We start from the raw sequence: 23824 nt of genomic DNA, 5'->3' as shown, positions 1-23824 counted from the left end.
ATTTACTATAGTCATCAGTGACTTACAGTGAGTTACTGATCCTCCAGCTTGCTCTAGGTCTGGAAGGGCTAACCTGACTAAACCATAAGGAAATTGATCTGTCGTTAGCTTTCTCAGTTCACTACAGGGTGTCACAAGTTTTAATTTTATATTCATGGCATGAGGGTGGTTGAGGAATGAATGTTCATATCATTATTATTATTACTATAAAATTTGCCGAGAAAAATAACAAAGTCTGGGCAGGGCAGTATCATAGCCAGTAGAGTATGCATGTTGCCATGCACAAGGTTCAGGTTCATACCCCATCCCAATTTGCAGAGGGGAAGTTTCACAAACAGTTAAGAAGTACTGCAGGAGTCCCACTTTCTCTCCCTCTTTATCTCAACTTCTTTCTCTAGCAACAAAATAAGTAAATAAATAAATGGAAAAGAAATAAAATTTAAAAGAGACAACAAGTAAGTAGCAGTGGTTTTGTAATGCAGGCACCAAACCCTAGCAGTGAACTTGGCAGCAATAAAAATCAATGAATTAACATAGTCCGTGACCAGGATAGTTTTATTTAGTCTTAAGTTTAAATATTTTATTAAAATGAGTTCAAATTATTTGTATATGATAAATGACACTAGCCCTTTCAATTCTTCTTGTCATGTTTCATGTTCTTTCTTTTAGATCTTTCCTCACAACCATAAGTTTCTTCAGTTGTTTCCATTATAATTTTTTCTATAGAAGTAGAAATAGACATGATCCTGACATTACTAGACAACATTTTTCAAAGTTGGGATGTTTACATCTGAAACATGATTCAAAAAAATTCTGTCCACTTATACTTTTCCAAAACACTACCTAATACTTTTCGTTTTAATTTATTTTCCCTTTTATTGCCCTTGTTTTTTTATTATTGTTGTAGTCATTATTGTTGTTGTAATTGATGTCATTGTTGTTTGATAGAGAACAATGTTTGATTGCTCACAATGTGTTTGCAAATTTGACATCCATATTCTGAAGTGAAAACGGTTCTTAATTTTCTTGTCAAAGTATCTTCATCAAATGCAAGGATAAATGACTTCATGAACATTTTTTATACTTTATTTTATATATATATATATATGACTTCATGAACATTTTTTATACTTTATTATATATATATATATATATGACTTCATGAACATTTTTTATACTTAATTATATATATATATATAGAGAGAGAGAGACAGAGAGAGAGAGAGAGAGAGAGAGAGAGGGAGAAGGAGACTCCCCTACTTGTCCTTTCCTATTTTGTTATATCATTTAGGTTTATGCCCAAAAGGTTTCTGCTCACCCCTACACTACTATTCCTCTGTCATAGATAGAGTCTTTTACAGACATTGAACCATCTTAATGCGATGACTAGATAGAAAGATAGAAAAAGATGTAGAGATATTGTGAGGAGATGGTTGAGCCTGGCAGAGCTCAGCCTATGAGATGAATCCCTCCAGGTAAGTCTCTCTCTCTAAAGAGGGGTTGAGCACAGGGGGGACACATGAATCTCACAAGGTTGGTGGCCATTTAAGCCTTCCCTCCCCCACAGAAACGTCCTACATCTTCCCACCTGAGCATGGCATTCCTTAAAAACATTTAAGCCTGCTCCATTCTATATTTCCTTACTGTGTCCATTAGATATATAGGAAAAGGAGGAGGTGTTGGGGAATTATACAGATGCAGTCTTCGCCCTCAGGTTTTGCCACTTCCTGTGATATTCTCGCAGTGCCCTTTTCAACCAATCCTGTCCTGACACGTCACTCCTGGTTGTTGCCCTATAAAGTCCTCCCACTTCCACGCTCTCGGTCTCTCTCACTCTCGCTCTCTCTTGCCTGATGGTGAGGTAGCAGGGGACGGCCATTTTTCAGCTGACTCCACGTGGCCTGAACCACCTGTCTGACCCAACAATAAAGATTTGTGTTCCCTCTTTGCTCTGTATCTCTTCTCTCTCTTCTCCACAGCGCAGCAGAGACCTGTAGACCTGCTTCACCACCTGTGACTCCCCTGCAGGTAGGGGGCGGGAGGCTGGAACCAGGATCCTTATGCTGGTCCTTGCACCTCATGTTAAATGCATTTAACCCGCTGCACTACTATCTGACTGCCCCATTTCATCTTTTAACCCTACCTGATACTTTTCAAAAAACATATTTTTTAATTTATTTATTTGAATAAAGACAGAGAGAAACTGAGAAGAAGGAAAACAGAATGGGGAGGGGGAGAGACACCGGCAGTACCAGTTCACCACTTGTGGAGCTTCTTCTCTGTAGGTGGGGGCCAGGGGCTTGAACCTGGCTCCTTGTGTGCACTCAACCAGGTGCACTAACACCCAGTGCTGTTTCCTGATACTTTTAACCTCTTTACCCTTTCTATTTAGCAGTTTCAGATCTGTAGGTGTAGAGCAAGACTAAATTGAACAAGCTACAATGAGAACCATATGCTGAATGATCTCACTCATAGGTGAAATGAGAAAGGGCAGGGTGAGAAGCTAATATTTATTTTTATTTTTGTTGTTATCAGCGCTTCATCAGACTGGGCTGACATTATTCAGATAGAAAGGAAAACAAAGTCAGAGAGAAAAAGGGAGAATAGAAAAGATACCATAACACCAAAGCTTCCCCCAGTGTGGTAGGATGCCATGCTTGAACCTTGGTCCTATGCATGACAAAACAAGCACATTAGGTGAGCTATATTTTTTATCGTATTTATTTTTTATGATCTTTATTTACTGGATAGAGAGAGCCAGAAATCCAGAGGAAGGAGAAAACAGAGAGAGAGAGATACAGAGACAGAGAGACACCTGAAGCATTGCTTTACCACTTGCAAAGCTCTTCTTTTTTTTCTTCAGGTGGGGACTAGGGATTTGTGACATGTGCACTCAACCAGGTATGCCACCACCCTGCTCCAAATAGCTAATATTTATAAAACAAAAAATAAGATGAATGTATTTTAGCAAGTTATGAGTCTAAAATTTATATTTAAATTAAACAGTTTAGTTCTTTTCTCCACCAAACTTGCATATCCTGCTTTTCATATGGTTACTTATCAGATAATGTACTTTCCCTCACCCTTTTTCTTTATTGGTAGGAATAACAGTATACAGTGGACAGTACAATACAGTAGTCAGTGAGCTATCTTACAGCTTCAGGAGACAAATTCATATGCATTTAAGTTTATTTGTATCTGTAATAATCCTGTCATTATTGTCAATGTGGAATTTATGTTCATATTTGCTACAAATGAAAAAATAATGTCAAGAGCAATTATTATGTGATTACAGAAGGTTTTTTGTGATATATCAAAAAATACTGGGAATAGTTCATTTAACTCTATATTCTGAGTCATCAGGTACGGATATAAACAGAAAAGGAGTATTCAGAAGCGGAAGATAGCAGTTACTCAAAGCATACATGAAGACAGGAAGAATGAGACCTCTTCACGGTTAGGGAATGAATTTATTTTACACAAAATGTAATTCATGTTTTAATGCTGATAAAATCCTATCTCTTTTAGACTAAAATTATTTATACTAAGAAATATATCTGAACCAAAGAGTCTTGAACACAGTGAAAAGGGAGCAGATAATAATTTGTGCATGTTTTTATTAGGCAAGACTTCTGGCAATTACAAGTGCATTTGACCAAGACAAGTGCATCTATAAGAAAAAATTCTATTGTAAAACTCTGAACTTTAATCACATTTCCTTTCTTTCCCATACCATTGTTAATATGCACCAGAAGTTCTCTTAAGACCCTAAAGTCCTCATCCTCGTACTCTGATTAAGAATTAAAACCCATGTTCTGTGATATAAAATACCATAAAATGAAGAATGGATAAAGTTCAGTAGTGAGGGAGAGAAGAAGAAAGGATGGTAGAGATTTGACGGTAGTTTTTTTTTGGAAAAGAAGAGGCAGGGATAAAATCAGGGAAGCCATGAAGATGAGATAGGTTAAATAGTGAGGGAAAAAAAGAGGCAGAAATTAGGGCAAGGTTACTCTACTAATGGAAAATCTGCATCACTTTTCCCATACAACCAAAGAAGAGAATAGGCTGATCTTCTAAAGAACTATATCACACACATTTACTTTATTTATGTAATTTGTGTTATTAAAGCTAAAACAATAGACCCAAAGCTAAGGTTAAAAAATACACAAAAAATATGCATGGCACTTTTTGACTCACTGGATGAAAGGGGTGAAGCTATATACATGGTTTGTTGAGTACTTTCCTTCCTGAAAGAAATCTTCATCAGGTTAAGGTGGTTTTGCCTTTGTTCCCCCTTTGTTTCGTGGAGTAAGATAGAAATTAGTGTTATAGGGCACCAAAGTAAAAACCCTGTGGTGAGGGGTAGACATGCAGCTTTCTGGGCCAGTGGGGGGTGGGAGTGGGTGGGAGGGATGGGTCACAGTCTTTTGGTGGTGGGAATGGTGTTTATGTACACTCCTAGTAAAATGTAGTCATATAAATCACTAGTTAATTAATATGAGAGGGGGAAAGTTAATTGTATGTCTCGAAGTTTTTTAAAACACAGACTGAATCTTTTTAATATATAGGCTGTGTAATTGATATGCAGACTCTCTCAAAAGCCTAGACCAAGTAGATCAGAAGCAACCAATAGCACAGCTATATACAAGATACTGGGTACTGTACAGCAAACCCCAACAAAAGGACTTTTCAAAGTTAACCCAATTACCAAATAATGTGATGATAACATTAACTATTGATTATCTTTTTGAACCCTAAGACAGCAGGAACCTCACATCTCCACTATAGAGCCTCTACTTCCCCCAGACCTGGAACACTTGGATAGGGCCCACTTTCCCTTATGCCTCTCCCAATCCATATCAAATAATATTGCATCTGCCGATCACAACCTAATCAATGCAACGATTGCCACCTCAACATGCTTCACTTCAGACTGTGTCCAGAGACTTCACGTGTGGAATGACAACCCTTCAGCTTCATTACTCGGGTGAGACCTTTCCTTTCATAGTATACTCTAATTCCATCCCAGGTGGTTCACTTTCTAACAAAGTTCCAAAACCTAGATATAGACCAGGTTCTGTGAGAGAGAGCATATGTTCACACGTATCCATAAACTACTGCAAAATATATACCTGAAAGCAGAAGTACACTAGAGTATGCAGTGAGTATCCCCCTAACACTGCCTCTCCACTATTCCTAGATTTGGGTCCATGATTGCTCAACAATTTGTTTGGCTTTGTATGTTAACTCTCTTTTCAGTCACCAGGTTCCAGATGTCATCAGGATGCTGGCCAGGCTTCCTTGGACTGAAGACCCCACCAATGTGTCCTGGAGCTCAGCTTCCCCAGAGACACACCCTACTAGGGAAAGAGAGAGGCAGACTGGGAGTATGGACCGACCAGTCAACGACCATGTTTAGCGGGGAAGCAATTACAGAAGCCAGACCTTCCATCCTCTACAACCCACAATGACCCTGGGTCCATGCTTCCAGGGGGATAGAGAGTGGGAAAGCTATCAGGGGAGGGGATAGGATATGGAGATTGGGTGGTGGGAATTATGTGGAGTTGTACCCCTCATACACTATGGTTTTGTTAATTAATCCTTTCTTAAATAAAAGAAAAAAAGAAATTAGTGTTAAAGTTTGTTATCTACTCCCTCATGATATACTCAAGGCAATAGTTACTATTTTAAGATATGTGATAGACAGTCATACTTAGAGTCAATTGCTCCTGAAATGTTCCCTTCCTTCCTTCCTTCCTTCCTTCCTTCCTTCCTTCCTTCATTCCTTCCATTCTTTCTTTTTTTGAAATGTTTTCTTTAGGTCGTATTCAAGATTTCATATCACAGGTAGGTCTGAGACATTGGTAACCTCTCCAGTCTCATATGTTCAAGAAAAAATTTATCTTACGTTCAATGTGAAGAGACAAAACCATTCTTGGCATAGATGTAGGGGAGGAAGGCAGGTTTTATTTTTCCTTCTCTATAACATTGAGTTGGTTATACTAATACTTAATGGTATATAGCACCTTCATAAGCTTAAGTTGCTTTGCACCAGTATTCTTTAAAAGTATCCAACCAAGGGGGGCAAGCAGTGGCATAACTAGTAAAACATAAAATTATCTCATTGTAGTATGAAATAGGGTAACATATCTTATTGAATATATGAAAGACAAAGATTCATGAATTGAAATTATTTTTTTCTTCTTGACACAATTAATTGACATTTGCAGTTAGAATCTAAGGTTAAAATGTCAACGTTCTTCTATAATAAAAACAAATTTTTATTTAATCTGATTATTCCTTTCCTATACATGATGTATTTATAAGAGATATATACCACTTCTAAATTAAATTAACAAAACTTACATTCCTAAGTCATTGACATAAGTAAGTCAGAAAATAAAGTTCAAAGTGAATGAAGGAATTGGTTGTGGAATCCTTATAAGTCTAATATATACTGGAAAATTGAATATACTGAATATTGAAAATTTGATTTGAAAATCTAGCTCCAATATGTGTATTACTGAGAGAAAACACCATAGTTTTCTACATTTGAGTATTACTTTTATCCAACTGTTTCCTGTAGAGGCAAGATAGAAAATTATGTTGATGAATGTGGTGTGGAAATCAATTCTAATCTTATAATCTCTGAAACCACTATTAAATGATAATAAAACTATAAAAAGTTCTATAATGAGATGTTTCTCCTTTTCTTTTCCAAAATGTATTAGCATGGGATTTATTAAGCACATGTAAATGACTGGTTCAAGGGTGAATTAAATGCTAATAGAAAAGTGAATTAATCATTTACATGTGCATAATATATACATATATATATGTCAAAGAGAGAGAACACTGGTAGAATACATGCCTTAGCATGTATACTGCCCAAATTCCAGGGGCTGGTGCCATGTGGGACTACTACAACAGCAGGGTAACATGGTACTTTGATCTCTCTCTCTCTCTCTCTATCAGCTTTCAATCTGAATTGAAAAGTTGGCCCAGGTATAGTGAAATCTCTCATGTACAAAGTCCCAATCCCTGAGTTCATATACATAATTATGTATTTATTTGACATTTTAATATCAATAAATTCCAAATTAAAAATGTAGGAAAATGGAAAAGCTGAAGACTTATGATAGGCTTAGTGAATGTGAAAATGCATGGAGAAGAAAGAAATTACTATCTTACCTACTAAAAAGTAATACAGAGGCTGAGTGTAGCTCACCTGATTGAGCACACATGTTACAATGAGCAAGGACCCAAGTTCAAGCTCCCAGTCCCCACCTGCAGGAGGAAAGCTTTGCGAGTGGTGAAGTATTGCAGGTGTCTCTCTATCTCTCTCTATCACCCCCTTGCTTCTCGATTTCTGGCTGTCTATCCAATAAGTAAAGGTAATAAAAGAAATAAATAAAAATGAAATTATTTAAATTGTTAAAATGGTGCAAAACAGAAAAACAGTAATGCATGTTAATTTTCAAAAGGATAAACCAAATTTTACCTCTCATGAAACATACTGTTGAAGATTAAATATATTACATTAGCAGGCCATTCAAATGTAGAAGATAAGATTTGATTTAAAATTACCCAAGATGACCTTATTTTAGAGTATTAGGAAATGAAAAATGTGTGACTTACCCATGTGCAATAATGACTTAAAGCTAATATTTTAAGGCTGACAAAATAGCTAATTCGGGTAGTGCACTTCTTTACCATGCCTGTGACCCAGGTTCAAGACTGATCCCCATTTCATCAGAGGAAGCTTCAGTGCTATGACTTCTTCCTCCCCAATTCCCCAACTGTCTGATTATCTTGATAAAACTTATGCTGGAGTGGTGAAGCCCTTGAGCTGACAAAAATTTTTTAATTAACTTCATCATTCTGAGACAATTTTGTAACTATATGGGAAAAGAATAAAGGCGCTGGCTTTCTCAAAAATTTCATGTGGGGTGCCGGACTGTGGCACATCCAGTTAAGCACACATAGTATGAAGCGCAAAGACCAGAGCTTTCTCTCTCCCTTTGTCTTCCCCTCCTCTCTATGTCCTATCCAACAAACAACAACAACAACAACAACAAAAAAGGGGTGGTGGTGGAAATGACTGCCAGGATTTGTAGTGCAACCACCAAGCCCCAGAAATAACCCTGGAGGCAGAAATAATGTGTACTATTAGATCTAATTTTATTTAATTATTTATTAGATAGAAAAAGAGAGAAACTGAGAATGGAGGGGGAGGAGGTAGAGACACCTGCAGCCCTACTCCATCATGCCTGAAGCTTCCCTTAGCAAGTGGGGACCAGAGGCTTTAACCAGAAGCCTTGCACACTGTAATGTGTGTGCTTAACCAGGTATGCCACCAGCTGGCCCATTGTACTATTAGATTTATAATCCATGCTACTGCATCTTAGTTGGAAAATTATAATCACTTTATAAAATTAAATGTGGAAGATCAAAATTGTCATTTAGAGACACACTAATTTGATTTTGAAATGCAATCAAAATCATATTTGACACTTACTTACTTTAAAGTGGTTTATCTGTAGAATATATAGAGAGAAGCAGTACTAACACATCAGGAAGGAAGTGAAGATAAGCTTTTTTTTTTTTCCATAAGTGACCACTGCAACAGGTCAGTCAGCCAAGCAACAAAACTTTCACTGGAATGCATGCTTCATGGAAAGAAGTCAGATGACCTCCAAAACCCCAACTTTATGTTCACTGCATCCCAAAATGTCCATTGTTCATACCCCTCATACCTTTAGAAAATGATCAACTCTCTTTTCAGCCACCAGGTTCCAGATGCCATCAGGATGCCGGCCAGGCTTCCCTGGACTGAAGACCCCACCAATGTGTCCTGGAGCTCCGCTTCCCCAGAGACCCACCCTACTAGGGAAAGAGAGAGGCAGACTGGGAGTATGGACCGACCAGTCAATGTCCATGTTCAGTGGGGAAGCAATTACAGAAGGCAGACCTTCCACCTTCTGCAACCCACAACGACCCTGGGTCCATGCTCCCAGAGGGATAGAGAATGGGAAAGTTATTAGGGGAAGGGGTGGGATATGGAGATTGGGTGGTGGGAATTGTGTGGAGTTGTATCCCTCCTACCCTATGGTTTTGTTAATTTATCCTTTCTCAAATAAAATAAAAGAAAATGATCAGATCCTCAAACATCTTCCGGTTAGACATTCTGGGAATTTCCAAATTTCAAGAAAGCCACTAAGTTGCTGACTTTCTTGACTTAAATTTCCAGTCAGAAACTTTGAAATCCAAATGTGGTGATAGACAATATCATTTTTGTCAAATGGCTAACATCCAGCAAAGCTTCTATTATCTTTAGAAGCCGGTTACCCTTCCTGAGGACAAATACCTTCCCAGAGCTTTCTGTAGGGCCCCTGTGACATCCTTGTTCCGGAGACTATAGATGAGTGGATTGAGCAAGGGAGTGAGGATAGTGTAGAAGGCAGATACAGCCTTGTCCTGTGCAGGGGTGTGATAAGAGTGAGGTAGCACATAGGTATACATGGCAGCCCCATAGAAGAGACTGACAACCACCATATGTGAAGAGCAGGTGGCTACTGCTTTCTGTCTCCCTTCTGCCTCACTCATTCTATAGACAGTGATGAGAATCCTTGTATAAGAGGCTGAGATGACAGAGAAGGGGATGAGGAGCATCATGATACAACAAACATACATGGCTGTCTCATAGGCTGATGTATCTGTACAGGAAAGCTTCAGCAGAGCAGGGACTTCACAGAAGAAGTGATTGATTTCCCGAGAGGCACAGAAGGGGAACTGCATGGTGACTGGGGTGAGCAAGAAGCCATCCACAGACCCTCCCAGCCAGGCCGCCATCACAATCAGCAAGCAGACCTTACGGCTCATGAGGATAGGGTAGCGAAGAGGGTTGCAGATAGCGACATAGCGATCATAGGACATGAGTCCTAAAAGGAAGAACTCAGCCCCTGCCAAGGTCAAGTAGAGGAAATGTTGAGCTGTGCAGCCTGCAAAGGAAATAATCCTCTGCCCCATTAGTTGGTCAATCAACATCTTGGGCACAATTGTAGAAATGTACAGAATATCCATGATGGAAAGTTGACTGAGCAGGAAGTACATGGGTGTGTGCAGGTGGGAATCTATGTGGATGAGAATGATCATGATGGTGTTACTGACGATGGAGATGATAAAAACTAGGAGAATAAGGACGAACAGAAGCCAGGGAAAATGGGTATTGCTGAATAAACCCAGGAGTATAAAGTCATCATACATGGAGTAATTACCCTGCTCCATAGTGTTGTAGGCTGTACAAACAGAGAGGATTTCTGTAAAAGAAAATAGCTAAAATATAGGTGCATACAAAAAAAAAAAAACTATACATATCAACTTTGCTTAAAACATTGTATATAAATCAATACAAAATAAGCATATGTCATTAATTCCTTCTATATTTCCTGGAATTGATTCTGGTAAATTAGAGTTCTTTAGAAAAATTAGCTTTTACTTTGGGATCTGAGTATTCTCTGCCCCCTACACATGAAGTTCAATGATTGGGGGGGAGATAGAAAAGAGAGACAGAGAGATGCTTGTGGCACTGCCTCACTACTACTGAAAGTGGGAAACAGGAGGCTTGAACCCAGGTCCTTCTATATAGTAACATGATGTATGCATAACTGGGGGCACCAATTGGCCCTGATGTATGGCTATTCTGAATGAAAATGTTCTGTCAGTACAAATTGAATTGATAATAAAGACTGCAGCATCAATACACTAAACAGAAATTTAGTATAAGAAGATACGTAGTTGGGAGCCAGGCGGTGTGCATTCACTTAAGCACACATATCACCAAGCACAAGGACCGGGGTTCGAGCCCCCGCTACCCAAGAGCAGGAGGATGCTTCACAAGCAGTGAAACTTCAGGTATTTAGGTGTTTCTTTGTCTTTCTCCCTCTCTACCCCCATTTCCCTTTCAATTTAAATCTGTACTGTCAGATAAAATAGAAAGAAAAAAGGGTAGGGAGGTCGCAGAGGGCAGTGAATTTATAGTGCAGACACTGAGGCCAAGCAATAACCCTGGTGACAAAAGAAGAAGATGAAGAAGAAAGAGGAGGAGGGGGAGGAGGAGGAGGGGTAGAGGGAGATATGTAATATATTTTATTGAAATATTTGTTTTTAATAGGTTACATGTTGATATTTTTACTTATATTTGTCTAAATAGTAGGTGGAGACCAATTTAACCTATATTTCTTTTTCATATTTTAGGTGATAATTCAAAAATTTAAAATTGAATCTTGAAAATAGCACACCCTACCATGCATAGGTCCCAGGTTTAAACCTGGCTCCTACCATACTGAAGAAAGTTTCAGTACTGTGGTGTCTTTTCCTTTCTCCCCTGCCTCTCTTCCTACATCTGGAAAAAAAAAAATCAACCCAGAGTGGTGAAGCCCTAAGGATGAAAGAAAAATAAGTAAATAAATAAAGAACTTCTTTGACTCCTAGAGGATTTATACTAGAGAACACTAATCTAAGGGTGCCCCTCTCCCAGAAACTGACTCAATATAGCTCATAGTTCAATGAAACTCAAATTCAAAATAATTAATAAAATATTCATGTATAATAGCAAATTTGAAAAAAAAAAAGTACATGTTATCAAATTGGGGCGAAAAGCAGATGCTGTTGCCATATGCACTCCCCTGCAGATAACATTGCAAGCTACATTGATAGCAGAGAGCTTTTTTAAAAATTTATTTATTAATTCCATTTTGTTGCCCTTGTTTTATTGTTGTATTTATTATTCTTGTTATTGATGCTGTTGTCCTTGTTGGATAGGAAAGTGAGAAATGTAGAGAGGAGAGTAAGACAGAGAGAGGGAGAGAAAAATAGACACCTCCAGACCTGCTTCACCACCTGTGAAGCAACTCCCCTGCAGGTGGGGAGGTGGGGGCTTGAACCGGGATCCTTATGGCGTTTCTTGAGCTTTGCTCCACATGCGCTTATACCGCTGCACTAACGCCCCACTCCCTGCAGAGAGCTTTCATTCCTCAGACATTTTATAAGGCAGACTGTGTGACTCAGGGTTTGAAATGCTGAAAATACCTCCGATTATGCACAAAACATTGTTCTTGCCTTCGAGAATCCTAGAATTGAGATGAATTGAAGACTTTTCAGAACATTTTATATTTACACATGTGTTTTAAGAGTAGTTTTTATGAAGACTATAGGATGTTGCCTTCTATTCAGCTGGTGTGTGTGCAACAAATAATATAAGAAGGAAAGCTATGAGAAGAGAGAGGAAGTGATGGAAATTGAAGTCCATTGACTGGTTTATGTAAATTCATGCCAGATACCTTCTCTCTTTTCATTACGATTAAATAATTAGGTATAGCACTCTAAGTAAATTTTCAGCCAGATTTTTAATAATACTTAGATTAAACTATATATTTTTAATTTTAAGGCAATATTAGCTATATCCCTAGATTTTCAATATCTGTCTTCTCTCTCTTTGTGTGTGTGTGTGTGTGTGTGTGTGTGTGTCCTTTTTTTTCTCCTACTGTGTTAAACCAATGGGGAAATTAAAAGTAAGTATTCAGCAAGCAACCCATATGAGAGAAAGAAAGATATAAATGCCCACACAATTCTGCCCATGAAAATGTCAATGCCTAAAAGGGACAAATGGGCCCAGAAATCTCCCTTTTGAAGCATAGGTTTCCCTGGTCCAGAGCATAATGTTCTTGACACTGAAGCACACTGAATAATGAGGCCTGAGAGGTCTCTCCTGCATTCCCCACAAAGGGAAAGGGAGACTTCAGAAGCTCAGTAATTCATTGATTACAAAGCACCTTTTCAATATTGACTTACACCTGCATTATTATTTAAAAAATAGGCAGCATCATAACACATTAAAAAATGGAAGAAGCTAGAAAAGAATAAACTGACATGTTCCTACCAATGGCTATTTTTATATAACATAATAGCTCTCAATTTTATAGATGCACACAGATAAATAAATACATATGCACAGACATATGAAGCAGTACTAAATAGTATTAAGTATCTTTATTTATTATGTTTTCTGCCCAGTAATGTTTTCACATGTTGTAGTGCCTCTATTAAAGGAATTGGACATATCAGAAAAAGTAGAGAAATTTTTGACAAAACACAGAGTCCTCCTTCATTTTGAAAATAGACCAATGGCATGACCATCTTTCTTCATCAGTCTCAAGAAAAATGGAACCAAGGTATTTTCTGTTTAGCTCTGTGCTTAAAAACTATTTCCTTAGCATTTTATATAGAATAATATAAATATAAACAGTATTGGAATTGGAAGCCTTTTTTTTACATGTTGTCATCTTTATTTATGAGTTTCAAGATGTCTGACAATTAATGTATATATTCTGTCCTATACTAGTTCCTCAGTATCAAATAAGAAAGTGTGGGACTTGGAAAGTGGCTTAGTGTTGAAATTACATGCAAAAGCATTAGGGACTGAGTTGCTGGACTCACTCTTCACCATTATATAAGCAATCACACCTCTAATATTTTTCTATTTATTATTAGGAATACACTTAAATATAAAGGCTTGAGACATATTTCAGTACCTTAACATGTGTGAGATTCTGGATTTGACCTGAGCATCACATATCAGCACCACCTGCCAACTTCATAGCTGACATGGGGAAAGCTCCACGGAAAATGAAGTAGTGTTGTAGTTACACTCTTTTCTTTCTTTCTTTTTCTTTCCTTATTTTATTATTATTTTTTAAAGAATTTATCTATTCATGAGAAGGATAGGAAGAGAGAAAGAACCGGACAACACTCTGGTACATGTGCTGCCAGGGATTGAACTCGGGACCTCATGGTTGAGAATCCAATGCTTTATCCACTGTGCCACCTCCCGGACCACAGTTACTTTCTTTTTTATCTGCCTCTCCTTCTCTCTCAAAAATACTTCTAAAACTAATAAAAGAGCATCCAGCCAGGGAGGTCACTCAGCAGTATCCTGAGGGTACAAGGCAGTGGGTTTCATTTCCCAGTACTGAGTAAAAATATTTAAAAATAAATGAAAGTGTATTGATAAATAAGGAAGTTCCAGGGGTAAAGCTGGGGATTGTTACAGAGGAGGCACTGGGGACCCAGTACATGATGGTAGAGAAAGATCTGGGTTGGTGGTGTGTGGACCTCTGTCACAGAAAGAATAGAAACTACACCCATGTAAAGATTATCATGTCAAGTATTATTCCCCTACTAAAGATAAGGAAGTTTTACACTAGAAGTTTTATATTAAAAACTAGTCCATCTTTATTTATCAGGCAATTTAGAATTTTCCCAAGTTATCTTTAATGATAGTCATGGTTTATTTGAAGGCCAAAAATATTTGACTAACTAAATATATTTCTGTCCCATTTAAAAATTCTAAAATTACACAAGTGAATATACTTTTTCAATCTGATGACTGTTGTTGAATATTTGTATTGAGTTTAATCAGTTCTGAATTTATTGAGTAGAGAAATCATCTAAATCTGATGTTCTCAATGGACAATTAATTGAATCCTATCAGCTGAGGAACAATAAGGTCAAAATGTGTAAAATTTTACAAGACTAGCACTATATATATATATATTATATATCTTGGGCACAGTGAACTGCATTTTCTAATATGTCCCAATTTGAAAAGTCTTCCAAAAACTAAGCTCAGAATTAGATACCACAAATGTCTCATTTACAACAAGATTTCTTCAGACTTACTTACCCCAAATGGATACCACCTCCACAGCTGATGGTCTGGACTGAATGAAGGTCAAGTATCTGCTATCCAGATAAAAATCATAGAGACCAAGAATAATAAGTATAATTGATTACCACTTTTCTTTTTCTAGTAAATGTAGTTAACAAAGAGATTTGGGTAAAACCTTTCAACCTAGAACTGGCATTATGAAGAAAAGAAAAGCCCAAAGGACAAAAGAGAATCAGAAGAGATTTGTGAAAGCAGAGAACAATCATAGATTTAAAGAAATTATGTAGAGGTTTCAGCTTAGAATTACATCTTGTTGGCATAAAGAAAGGAGTCACTCCTTAACTGATGTGAGATGTTATAAAACAGGCACAGATAAGCAAATAGAGGAACTAGAAATAGGGAAATCTAAGTCATTCATGACTTAATAAAGATGGTGCAAAGGAAGTAATATATAGTAACATTAAATACAAACTTCAAAAAAAAAGACTACTTTAATCAGAGTTGGCATTATTATCAGAATAGTCCAGTTCCCCCATTTGAAAAAATAATTGATGTCAGAATATTGGTCCCTGTGGTACTTTCTCCCCAGTCTATAATTACATACTGTATGTAAGTGTAATACAGTCTTTCACCTTCCATTTTTGCTTGTTTCTTTTCTGAGTGTAATTTTGCAAATTATAAATTATTGAAATATCTAAACTTCTTTCAAATAAATCAGGTTTTGAAGTCTCATACTCAAGTTAAATTAAAACACTTTCTCCAAGGCATTATTTTGTGAATTTTCTATTTCCTTTTATTACTTTTATTTCTTAGAAAAGGCATTCACCAATGGTAGATTGAGGACTTGATCCCCCAAAATAGGGGGAAGCATGACTAAGTTCCACAAGAAACAATAAAAATGTATTTAGGGAAAAAGGATATAATAGAGTATTGACTTAAAGCAAGCAAAAGCATGTGAAGGATTTATATAACATAGAGAAGGAAAGAGTGAACAAGAAGTAGATCTGTTAGAGTTGTCTTTGCATAGTAACGATAAAAAAGAAACAGGTTATCACCCTGGTATATGTGTTGCTGGGGATCAAATTTGGGAAAACCTCATGATTACATGCCTGGTGCTCTAGCCATTACTCAACTCCCAGATTCCTTGGGATGCTCCCATTACCCCCTTCCATTTTTTTTTTTGTATTTTCAATTTTTATTGATATTTTTTAAGGTTTAGAAGCATACTAGAACAAAGCAAAAATGAGCAAACTGTAAATTTCTTTTTTTTGTTGTTTTTGTTTTTTTATTTTTTTATTTTTTATTTAAGAAAGGATTAATTAACAAAACCATAGGGTAGGAGGGGTACAATTCCACACAATTCCCACCACCCAATCTCCATATCCCACCCCCTCCCCTGATAGCTTTCCCATTCTCTATCCCTCTGGGTTGTAGAAGGTAGAAGTTCTGGCTTCTGTAATTGCTTCCCCGCTGAACATGGACGTTGACTGGTCGGTCCATACTCCCAGTCTGTTTCTCTCTTTCCCTAGCAGGGTGGGTCTCTGGGGAAGCAGACCTCCAGGACACATTGGTGGGGTCTTTAGTCTAGCCAGCATCCTGATGACATCTGGAACCTGGTGACTGAAAAGAGAGCTAACATACGAAGCCAAACAAATTGTTGAGAAATCATGGACCCAAAGCTTGGAATAGTGGAGAGGAGATGTTATGGGGGTACTCACTGCAAACTCTAGTGCACTTCTGCTTTCAGGTATATATTTTGCAGTAGTTTACGGATACGTGTTAACATATGCTCTCTCTCACAGAAACTGGTGTATATCTAGGTTTTGGGACTTTGATTGAAAGTGAACCACCTGAGATGAAATTAGAGTATACTATGAAAGGAAAGGTCTCACCGAGTAATGAAGTTGAAGGGTTGTCATTCCACATGTGAAGTCTCTGGACACAGTCTGAAGTGAAGCATGTTGAGGTGGCAATCGTTGTGTTGGTTAGGTTGTGATCGGCAGATGCAATATTATTTGATATGGATTGGGAGAGGCATAAGGGAAAGTGGGCCCTATCCAAGTGTTCCAGGACTGGGGGAAGTTGAGGCTCTATAGTGGAGATGTGAGATTCCTGCTGTCTTAGGGTTCAAAAAGACAATTGATAGTTAATGTTATCATCACATTATTTGGTAATTGGGTTAACTTTGAAAATTCCTTTTGTTAGGGTTTGCTGTACAGTACCCAGTATCTTGTATATAGCTGTGCTATTGGTTGCTTCTGATCTACTTGGTCTAGGATTCTGAGAGAGTCTGCATATCAATTACACAGCCTATATATTGAAAAGATTCAGTTTGTGTTTTGAAAAACTTCAAGGCATACAATTAATTTTCCCCCTCGTATTAATTAACTAGTGATTTATATGACTACATTTTACTAGGAGTGTACATAAACACCATTCCCACCACCAAAAGACTGTGACCCATCCCTCCCACCCACTTCCACCCCCCAAGTTTCTACATGTGAAAGAGATCATCATCAAAATAAGCAAATGGACAAAGAATGGGGAAATATATTTATATGGCACATTTAGAACAAAGGCCTCATATCCAAGATACATCATAACTGAGCAAAACTCAGCATCTGGAGAGTGGCTCACCCCATAGAATACATGTGTTACCATGTGCAAAGACAGGTTCATGCCCACTTCACAAGCAGTGAAGCAGTGCTGCAGATGCTCTTCCTCCCCCCATTCTCTCTCTCTCTCTTCCCCCCTTCTCTTTATGTCTCTCTCTTAATTATTTGTTTTTATTAGTTATTTAATGTTGACTTACAAAATTTTAAGTTAATAGGTATAGAATTCCACACTGTTTCCACCAGCAGCATTCTGTGCCCTCATCCCCTCCATTGGGAAATGACCAAGGTCACATAATTGGGTTGACTTTACTTATATCTGTATCTCTGTATCTATATTCATTTACCTATTTTTTTCTATGGGCATGGCTTCACTTTCTTTATAAATCACACCTATACCTGTTACTAACTCTGAGTGTCCTTCTTTTTCCCCCTCTTCTTTCTTAGATAAGATAAATAGTGTCTAACTTCCTCTGATGTTTTCCAGATTCGTTTCTCTTTCAGTGATGGTACAAAAACAGGATTCCTGTTGACAAATGCTTTGGGTCCCAGTGAAATTGTGGTTCAGAGCCCTCTGGTCATATTCTTCTATTATTTCTACCTCCGGAAGTATGGACCAAAGTTATTTTTGGGTTGTAGAAGGTGGTAGTTCTAACTTCTGTAACTGCACAACCAGCTGGTGGTATAACTGGCTAAGCATACACATTACAATGCTGATTTCTATAATTGATTCTCAGTTGGGCATGGATATAGTCAGTTCAATCCATCTATTCCTCCTGTTTCTTTCTCTAGTAGGTTAGGGGTCTGGAGACGTGAGGTTTTGGGACAAAATGGAGAGGTTATCTGCCCAGGGATGACAAGATGGAATTATAGTGGCATCTGCAACTTGATGACTGAAGTACAGTCATATATAAAACAGGACAAAATGTTTAATAAACAGGAACCAAAAGTAGGAATACAGCAAATGATCTTATGGTGGAAAGAAGTTAGGGAATCCATTTTAGGTATGCTCCTAGGTCCCAAAACTAGTGATTTTTGCTTGAGATTGTAGCTGGGAGTAGACATATTGTCTAGGAAGATGGTGTCAGATTTGAGAACAGAGCAAAAAGCTAGGATAGTAAGTCTTACTTACTTTCTTTTGTGTAGTCATTTGAGAAGATAGAGTGATTGAGGGAACTGAAGAAGAGGATAAGACAGGAAGATATTTAGGCTTAAGTAATACATATTTGATTAGAGAATTTATGGTGCCTTTTTTAGTCTGTTCTACTAGATTCCCATGCCTATTAGGTCTAAGTCAAATCACAGAGGACTACTAAGCATTATTACTTTGAGGTATATAATTGTCCTAATTTATGGTGACATGTACACATGTGCCCAGCACCTTAGCCTGTAGCTTTTATTTGTAACTTTGCTATAAAATGTGCCATCTGAAATGAACCTAGTTTCTCCTATGTGTTAGGAAAGCTCACCAGGTTAAAGGAGTTGGGTGGTTGGTATCTCAGGTTTGGCATCTCTGTAGACAATCTGCAGCAAAAGACAGTAACAGCATAACTGAGCATGGTGGTACTGGTACCATTAATTTAGCTGAGACCAATAGAAGCAGTATAACAGGGTAAGGAGTCAGGAGAAGAGACATCAAAAAATACAAGCAAGATGGGTTCTGAAATTGGGGCAGCCTGGAACGTTCCTACTCATGACCACAGAATGTGAGCTCAGATTATAGGGATGCAGAGGTCACATAGGCTCCTAAGCTGAATATAGGCCCCAGATCACATCAAATCAATGGGGTTTATAGTAAAAAATATTTATATCCCCTTCCCATATTTGGGAGCTACTCTCTTCCCTGATCCAGCTTTCTGGTCCTTATTCCAGCCATGACATCATCTCTCCAGATAATAACTTGGATATACCTGCATATCAGATTTCAGGCTCAGGGAAAAAAAAAAACTAGTATAGACACAGGCCCTTTGGAATATAACTAAATTATGCCTACTAGCTATCTAGAAAATGGAGTACCCCCCAACTCTTCATCTGCACTGTCCCAGCCTTAGGTCCATGATTAGTCAACAATGTATTTGGCTTTGTATGTTGACTCTCTTTTCAGGCACTAGGTTACATGATGCCAACCAGGCTTCCCTGTACAGACAACCCCACCAATGTGTCCAGGAGCTCCACTTCTCCAGAGCCTTTCCCCACTAGGGAAAGAGAGAGACAGGCTGGAAGTATAGATCGACCTGTCAATGCCCATGTTCAGCAGGAAGCAATTAAAGAAGTCAGGCCTTCATCTGCATCCCACAATGACCTTGGGTCCATGCTCCCAGAGGGTTAAAGAATAGGAAAGCTATCGGGGGAGGGGATGGGATACAGAGTTCTGGTGGTGGGAGTTGTGTGGAGTTGTACCCCTTTTATCCTATGGTTTAGTCAGTGTTTCCCTTTTATAAATAAAAAATTTTTAAAAATACAAGGAAGGTTGGTTCTGAAATTGGGGCAGCTTGGAACCCATGATCACAGAATGAGAGCTCAGATCTATAGGGATGCAGAAGTCACACAGGCTCCTAAGCTGAATACAGGCCCCCGATCAAATCAAATCGATGGGGTTTACAGTCAACAATACTTATATTTTCCATATTAGGGAGCTACTCTCTTCCTTGACCCTGCTTTCCAGTCCTTTTTCTAGCTATGACATCATCTTCCCAGATAATAACTTGGGTCCACCTACATATCAGATGTCATACTCAGAAAAAAAAAAAACACTAATATAGTCATGAGCCCTTTGGAATACAACTGAAATAGGCCTACTATCTACAAAATGGAGACTCCTAAATCTTCATCTGCATTATTCCAGCCATTAGAATCATAATTAGTGAACAATTTGTTTGTCTTTATGTGTTCACTCTTATTTCAGCCACCGGGTTCCAGATGCTACTGTCCTGAAGCCCCTCTTCCCTGGCCCCACTAGGGAAAGAGAGAGGCAGGCTGGGAGTATGGATCAATCTGTCAACGCCCATGTTCAGCTGGGAAGCAATTATAGAAGCCAGACCTTCCACCTTTTGCATCCCACAATGAAAATGGGACCATGCTCCCAGAGGGTTAAAGATTTGGAAAGCTATCAGGAGAGGGGTTGGGATATGGAGTTCTGGTGATGGTAACTGTGTGGAGTTGTACCCCTCTTATCCTATGGTTCGTTTCAGTGTTTCCTTATTTATTTATTTATTTATTTGTTTTCCCTTTTATTGCCCTTTTTTATTGTTGTTGTAGTTATAGTTGTTGTTATTGATGCTGTTGTTGGATTGGACAGAGAGAAATGGAGAGAGGAGGGGAAGACAGAGATGGGGAGAGAAAGACACCTTTCAGACCTGCTTCACAGCCTTTGAAATGACTCCCCTGCAGGTCAGGAGCCAGGGGCTCTAACTGGGATCCATAAGCCAGCCCTTTCACTTAGTGCCACATGCACTTAACCCGCTGCGCTACCACCAGACTCCCAGTGTTTCCTTTTTATAAATAAAAATTATATATATAAAGAAATACAAGCCAAGTCCCAGGTGTTCCAGAACTAGGGTAAATACAGATTTTAAAGAGAATGGAAAGCTTCCTTATAGCATTAGAGTGAGTTTAAAATGGCAGTAGTTATTTGTTACTATAACCAAGTTAGTTATTTGGGAACTTATTTTTCTTTAAAACCCCAATGGTTAGAATTTACATGACATAATTAATTGGCCTTACCCTGCTTTATGTCATTTAAGGATATATACTGTTAACAATATCTTGGACACTGACAGAACCAGATGCTTTTGATCTATTTATTTTAAGGGTCTTGGTCACTTAAGTATTTCAGAAAAAAAATTGTAAAACTGATTAAACAATTTAAACTCAGAGTCATAATTCAATTAACTTACAGATTTGAACCATTAAATATTTAGACATATGCATATATATATATTCAGAACTACAGTCTAGGTAGTTGGAGAACTTGAGATATTAAACCTATTTCCTCTGACATATTGAACTAATAGTTATTTATAAGATTATAAGTTAATAACATACAATTTTACATGGCTCCTATTGCCAAAGGTCTGTGTCCCCACCTTCACCCCCCTAGGATAATCACTATAGTTCTATCACAATCTTAGATATGGGATGACTTTTTTTCCATGTCTATGTGTTCAATTCTTTATATTCTTTATATTTCACATATGAGTGAAATTACTGAAGTTGTTCCTATTTACTTCAATAAGGATAATCATCTCCAATTCCATTTATTTTATCCCAAAGAACACAATATAATCTTTTTTATTGTTGACTAGTACCCTATTGAGTAACATTTTATTTAATCATCTCCCAAAGGGCATTTTGGTTCCTTCCATATTTTGGCTATTATGAATAGTGCAGCTATTAACACGAGGGTGTCTATATCCCTTTGAATTAGAGTTATTATATCTTTTGGATAAGTTCCTCAGAGTAGAATTGATGGGTCTTAAGGTATTTCCATTTGTATTTGTTTAAGAATTCCACAAACTGGAGGGCCAGGTGGTGGTGCACCAGGTTAAGAGCACATAGAAAGAATTCTCCATACTTGTTCTCCATAGTGGTTGCACCCGTTAGCATTCCCATCAGTAGTGTAGTGGAGTTCCCCTTTCCACATCCTCTCCAATACTTACTTTCCTATTTTGTTGATGAAGGTGTTTCCTATTTTGTTGATTCTCAAAGATGTAAGGTGGTATCTCAATGTGGTTTTAATATGCATTTCTCTAGTGATGAGTGAATTGGTGTATTTTCGTATGTGTCTGTGGGCCATGTGTATTTCTTCTTTAGAGAACTGTCTATTCATATCTTCTGCCCAGCTTTTATTATTCGCTCTTCTTCATTTTGTATGAGTTCTTTATATATGTTTCACATCAACCACTTGTCTGAAGTGTAGTGTGAAAATATCTCTCAGTTGCTGACTTTCTTATTTAGCCTTATGGAATTTTTTTTCTGTGTAGAAACTTTAAAAAAATTATTTGTAAAAAGGAAACACTGACAAAAACCATAGGATAAGAGGAGTATAACTCCACACAATTGCCACCACAAGAACTCCATGTCACCTCCTCTACCCTGATAGCTTTCCTATTCTTTATCCCTCTGGGATCATGGACCCAGGGTCACAATGGGGTGAAAAGGTGGAAGGGTTGGCTTCTGTAATTGCTCCCCACTGAGGGTATTGGCAGGTCTATCCATACTCCCTGTCTCTCTCTTCCCCTAATGGGGTGGGTTCTGGGGAACTTTTTAATTTGATGTAGTCCCATATGTTCAGTCTTGTTTTTGTTTCCTTTGTGCATGGGGTGGAGTCTCCAAATTCATTTTTAATTTTAATATTTCACTGATATAATATAATATCCATATCTTTGATCAACTTTGAACTAGTTTTGGTCCATGACATTAGTTTGGTGGTATAGTTCCATTTTTCTACATGTGAGTATACAGTTCTCCCAGCAGTATTTATTAAAGTGATCTTCTTTTTCACACTAAGAGTCTTACCCCCTTTGTCATACATAAAGTATTTATTCATGTGTGAGTTTAGTTCTTAGCTCTTTATTCTGTTCCATTGGTCCATATGTCTGTTTTTGTTCAAGTACCACACTGTTTTAACTACTGTTGCTTTGTAGCATAACTTAAAGTCAGAAATTGGATACCTCCATTTTTCTTCTCTCCTTTATCTCTCTCTGTCTCTCACACTATCAGTAACAAAGGAAAACTTATAGCAACAATAAAAATAAGTCCATCAATAATGGGTAGAAGAGTTGAACACTTTGTCAAAGAAAACTTATAGATGGCTAATAAACACATAAAATATTCATTACCCTCTTTTATAAGTGAAATGCAAATTAACATGACAATAAATAACCTTATCCCAGTGTGACTGACCTGTATCCACAATGAGAGTCACAAATGTGTATCTTTATATGCTATTAGTGAGAATTTAAAATGGTTTAACACCTATAGAAAACAGTATACTTAGGTCAGCAAAATACCTCACCTGGACTGTGCACTGCTTTGATATGTACACAAACCAGGTTCAAGCATAGCCTACATCACACTGAAGGAATAATGAGTACTGGTCTCTCTCTCTCTCTCTCTCTCTCTCTCTCTCTCTCCAACTCAGTCTTCTATGTCCCATCAGAAAAAGAAGGAAAGAAAGAAAAGAAGGAGAATTTCTTCTATTTATGAGTTCAGAGAATCAACTTCTGTGAGAAAGACAAAAGTGCTCTGGAATCAATAGAAAGGTACAAGTTTTACAACAAAAAGTACAGTCTGGGGGAAATAAAGGGACAGGGTGATGATGGGTTCACAGGACAGATAACAGCAGTAAAATTTCAGTTGTTGCACAGGATCCTAGGAGTCTAGCATCTTGAGTTGACAATCTTGATGAGTTTTATAATTCCCCAGTTTTGTGTAAATCTGTTTCTTTGACATATTTTTCTGAGTCTAGTCAGTTGGAAGAATC

At 37.8% G+C, this 23824-nt stretch overlaps 1 protein-coding gene across 1 annotated transcript; it reads right to left on the bottom strand.

Moving 5' to 3' along the window:
* Window positions 1-9333: 9333 nt before the first annotated feature.
* Window positions 9334-10287, bottom strand: LOC103107650 (olfactory receptor 2T27). The gene has a single exon (XM_007516459.1). It carries the CDS (start codon window positions 10285-10287, stop codon window positions 9334-9336), a length of 954 nt encoding a protein of 317 aa, XP_007516521.1.
* Window positions 10288-23824: the final 13537 nt, after the last annotated feature.

This window comes from Erinaceus europaeus, chromosome 2 (genome assembly GCF_950295315.1).
Source record: "Erinaceus europaeus chromosome 2, mEriEur2.1, whole genome shotgun sequence".
NCBI lineage: Eukaryota > Metazoa > Chordata > Mammalia > Eulipotyphla > Erinaceidae > Erinaceus > Erinaceus europaeus.
The sequence above is the reverse complement of the archived record's forward strand: the minus strand, read 5'-3'. Positions and strand labels throughout refer to the sequence as shown.

What these genes read in the sequence shown, in the direction of transcription:
- LOC103107650 (XM_007516459.1), bottom strand. Translation starts at nt 10,287, where the DNA reads ATGGAGCAGGGTAATTACTCCATGTATGATGACTTTATACTCCTGGGT.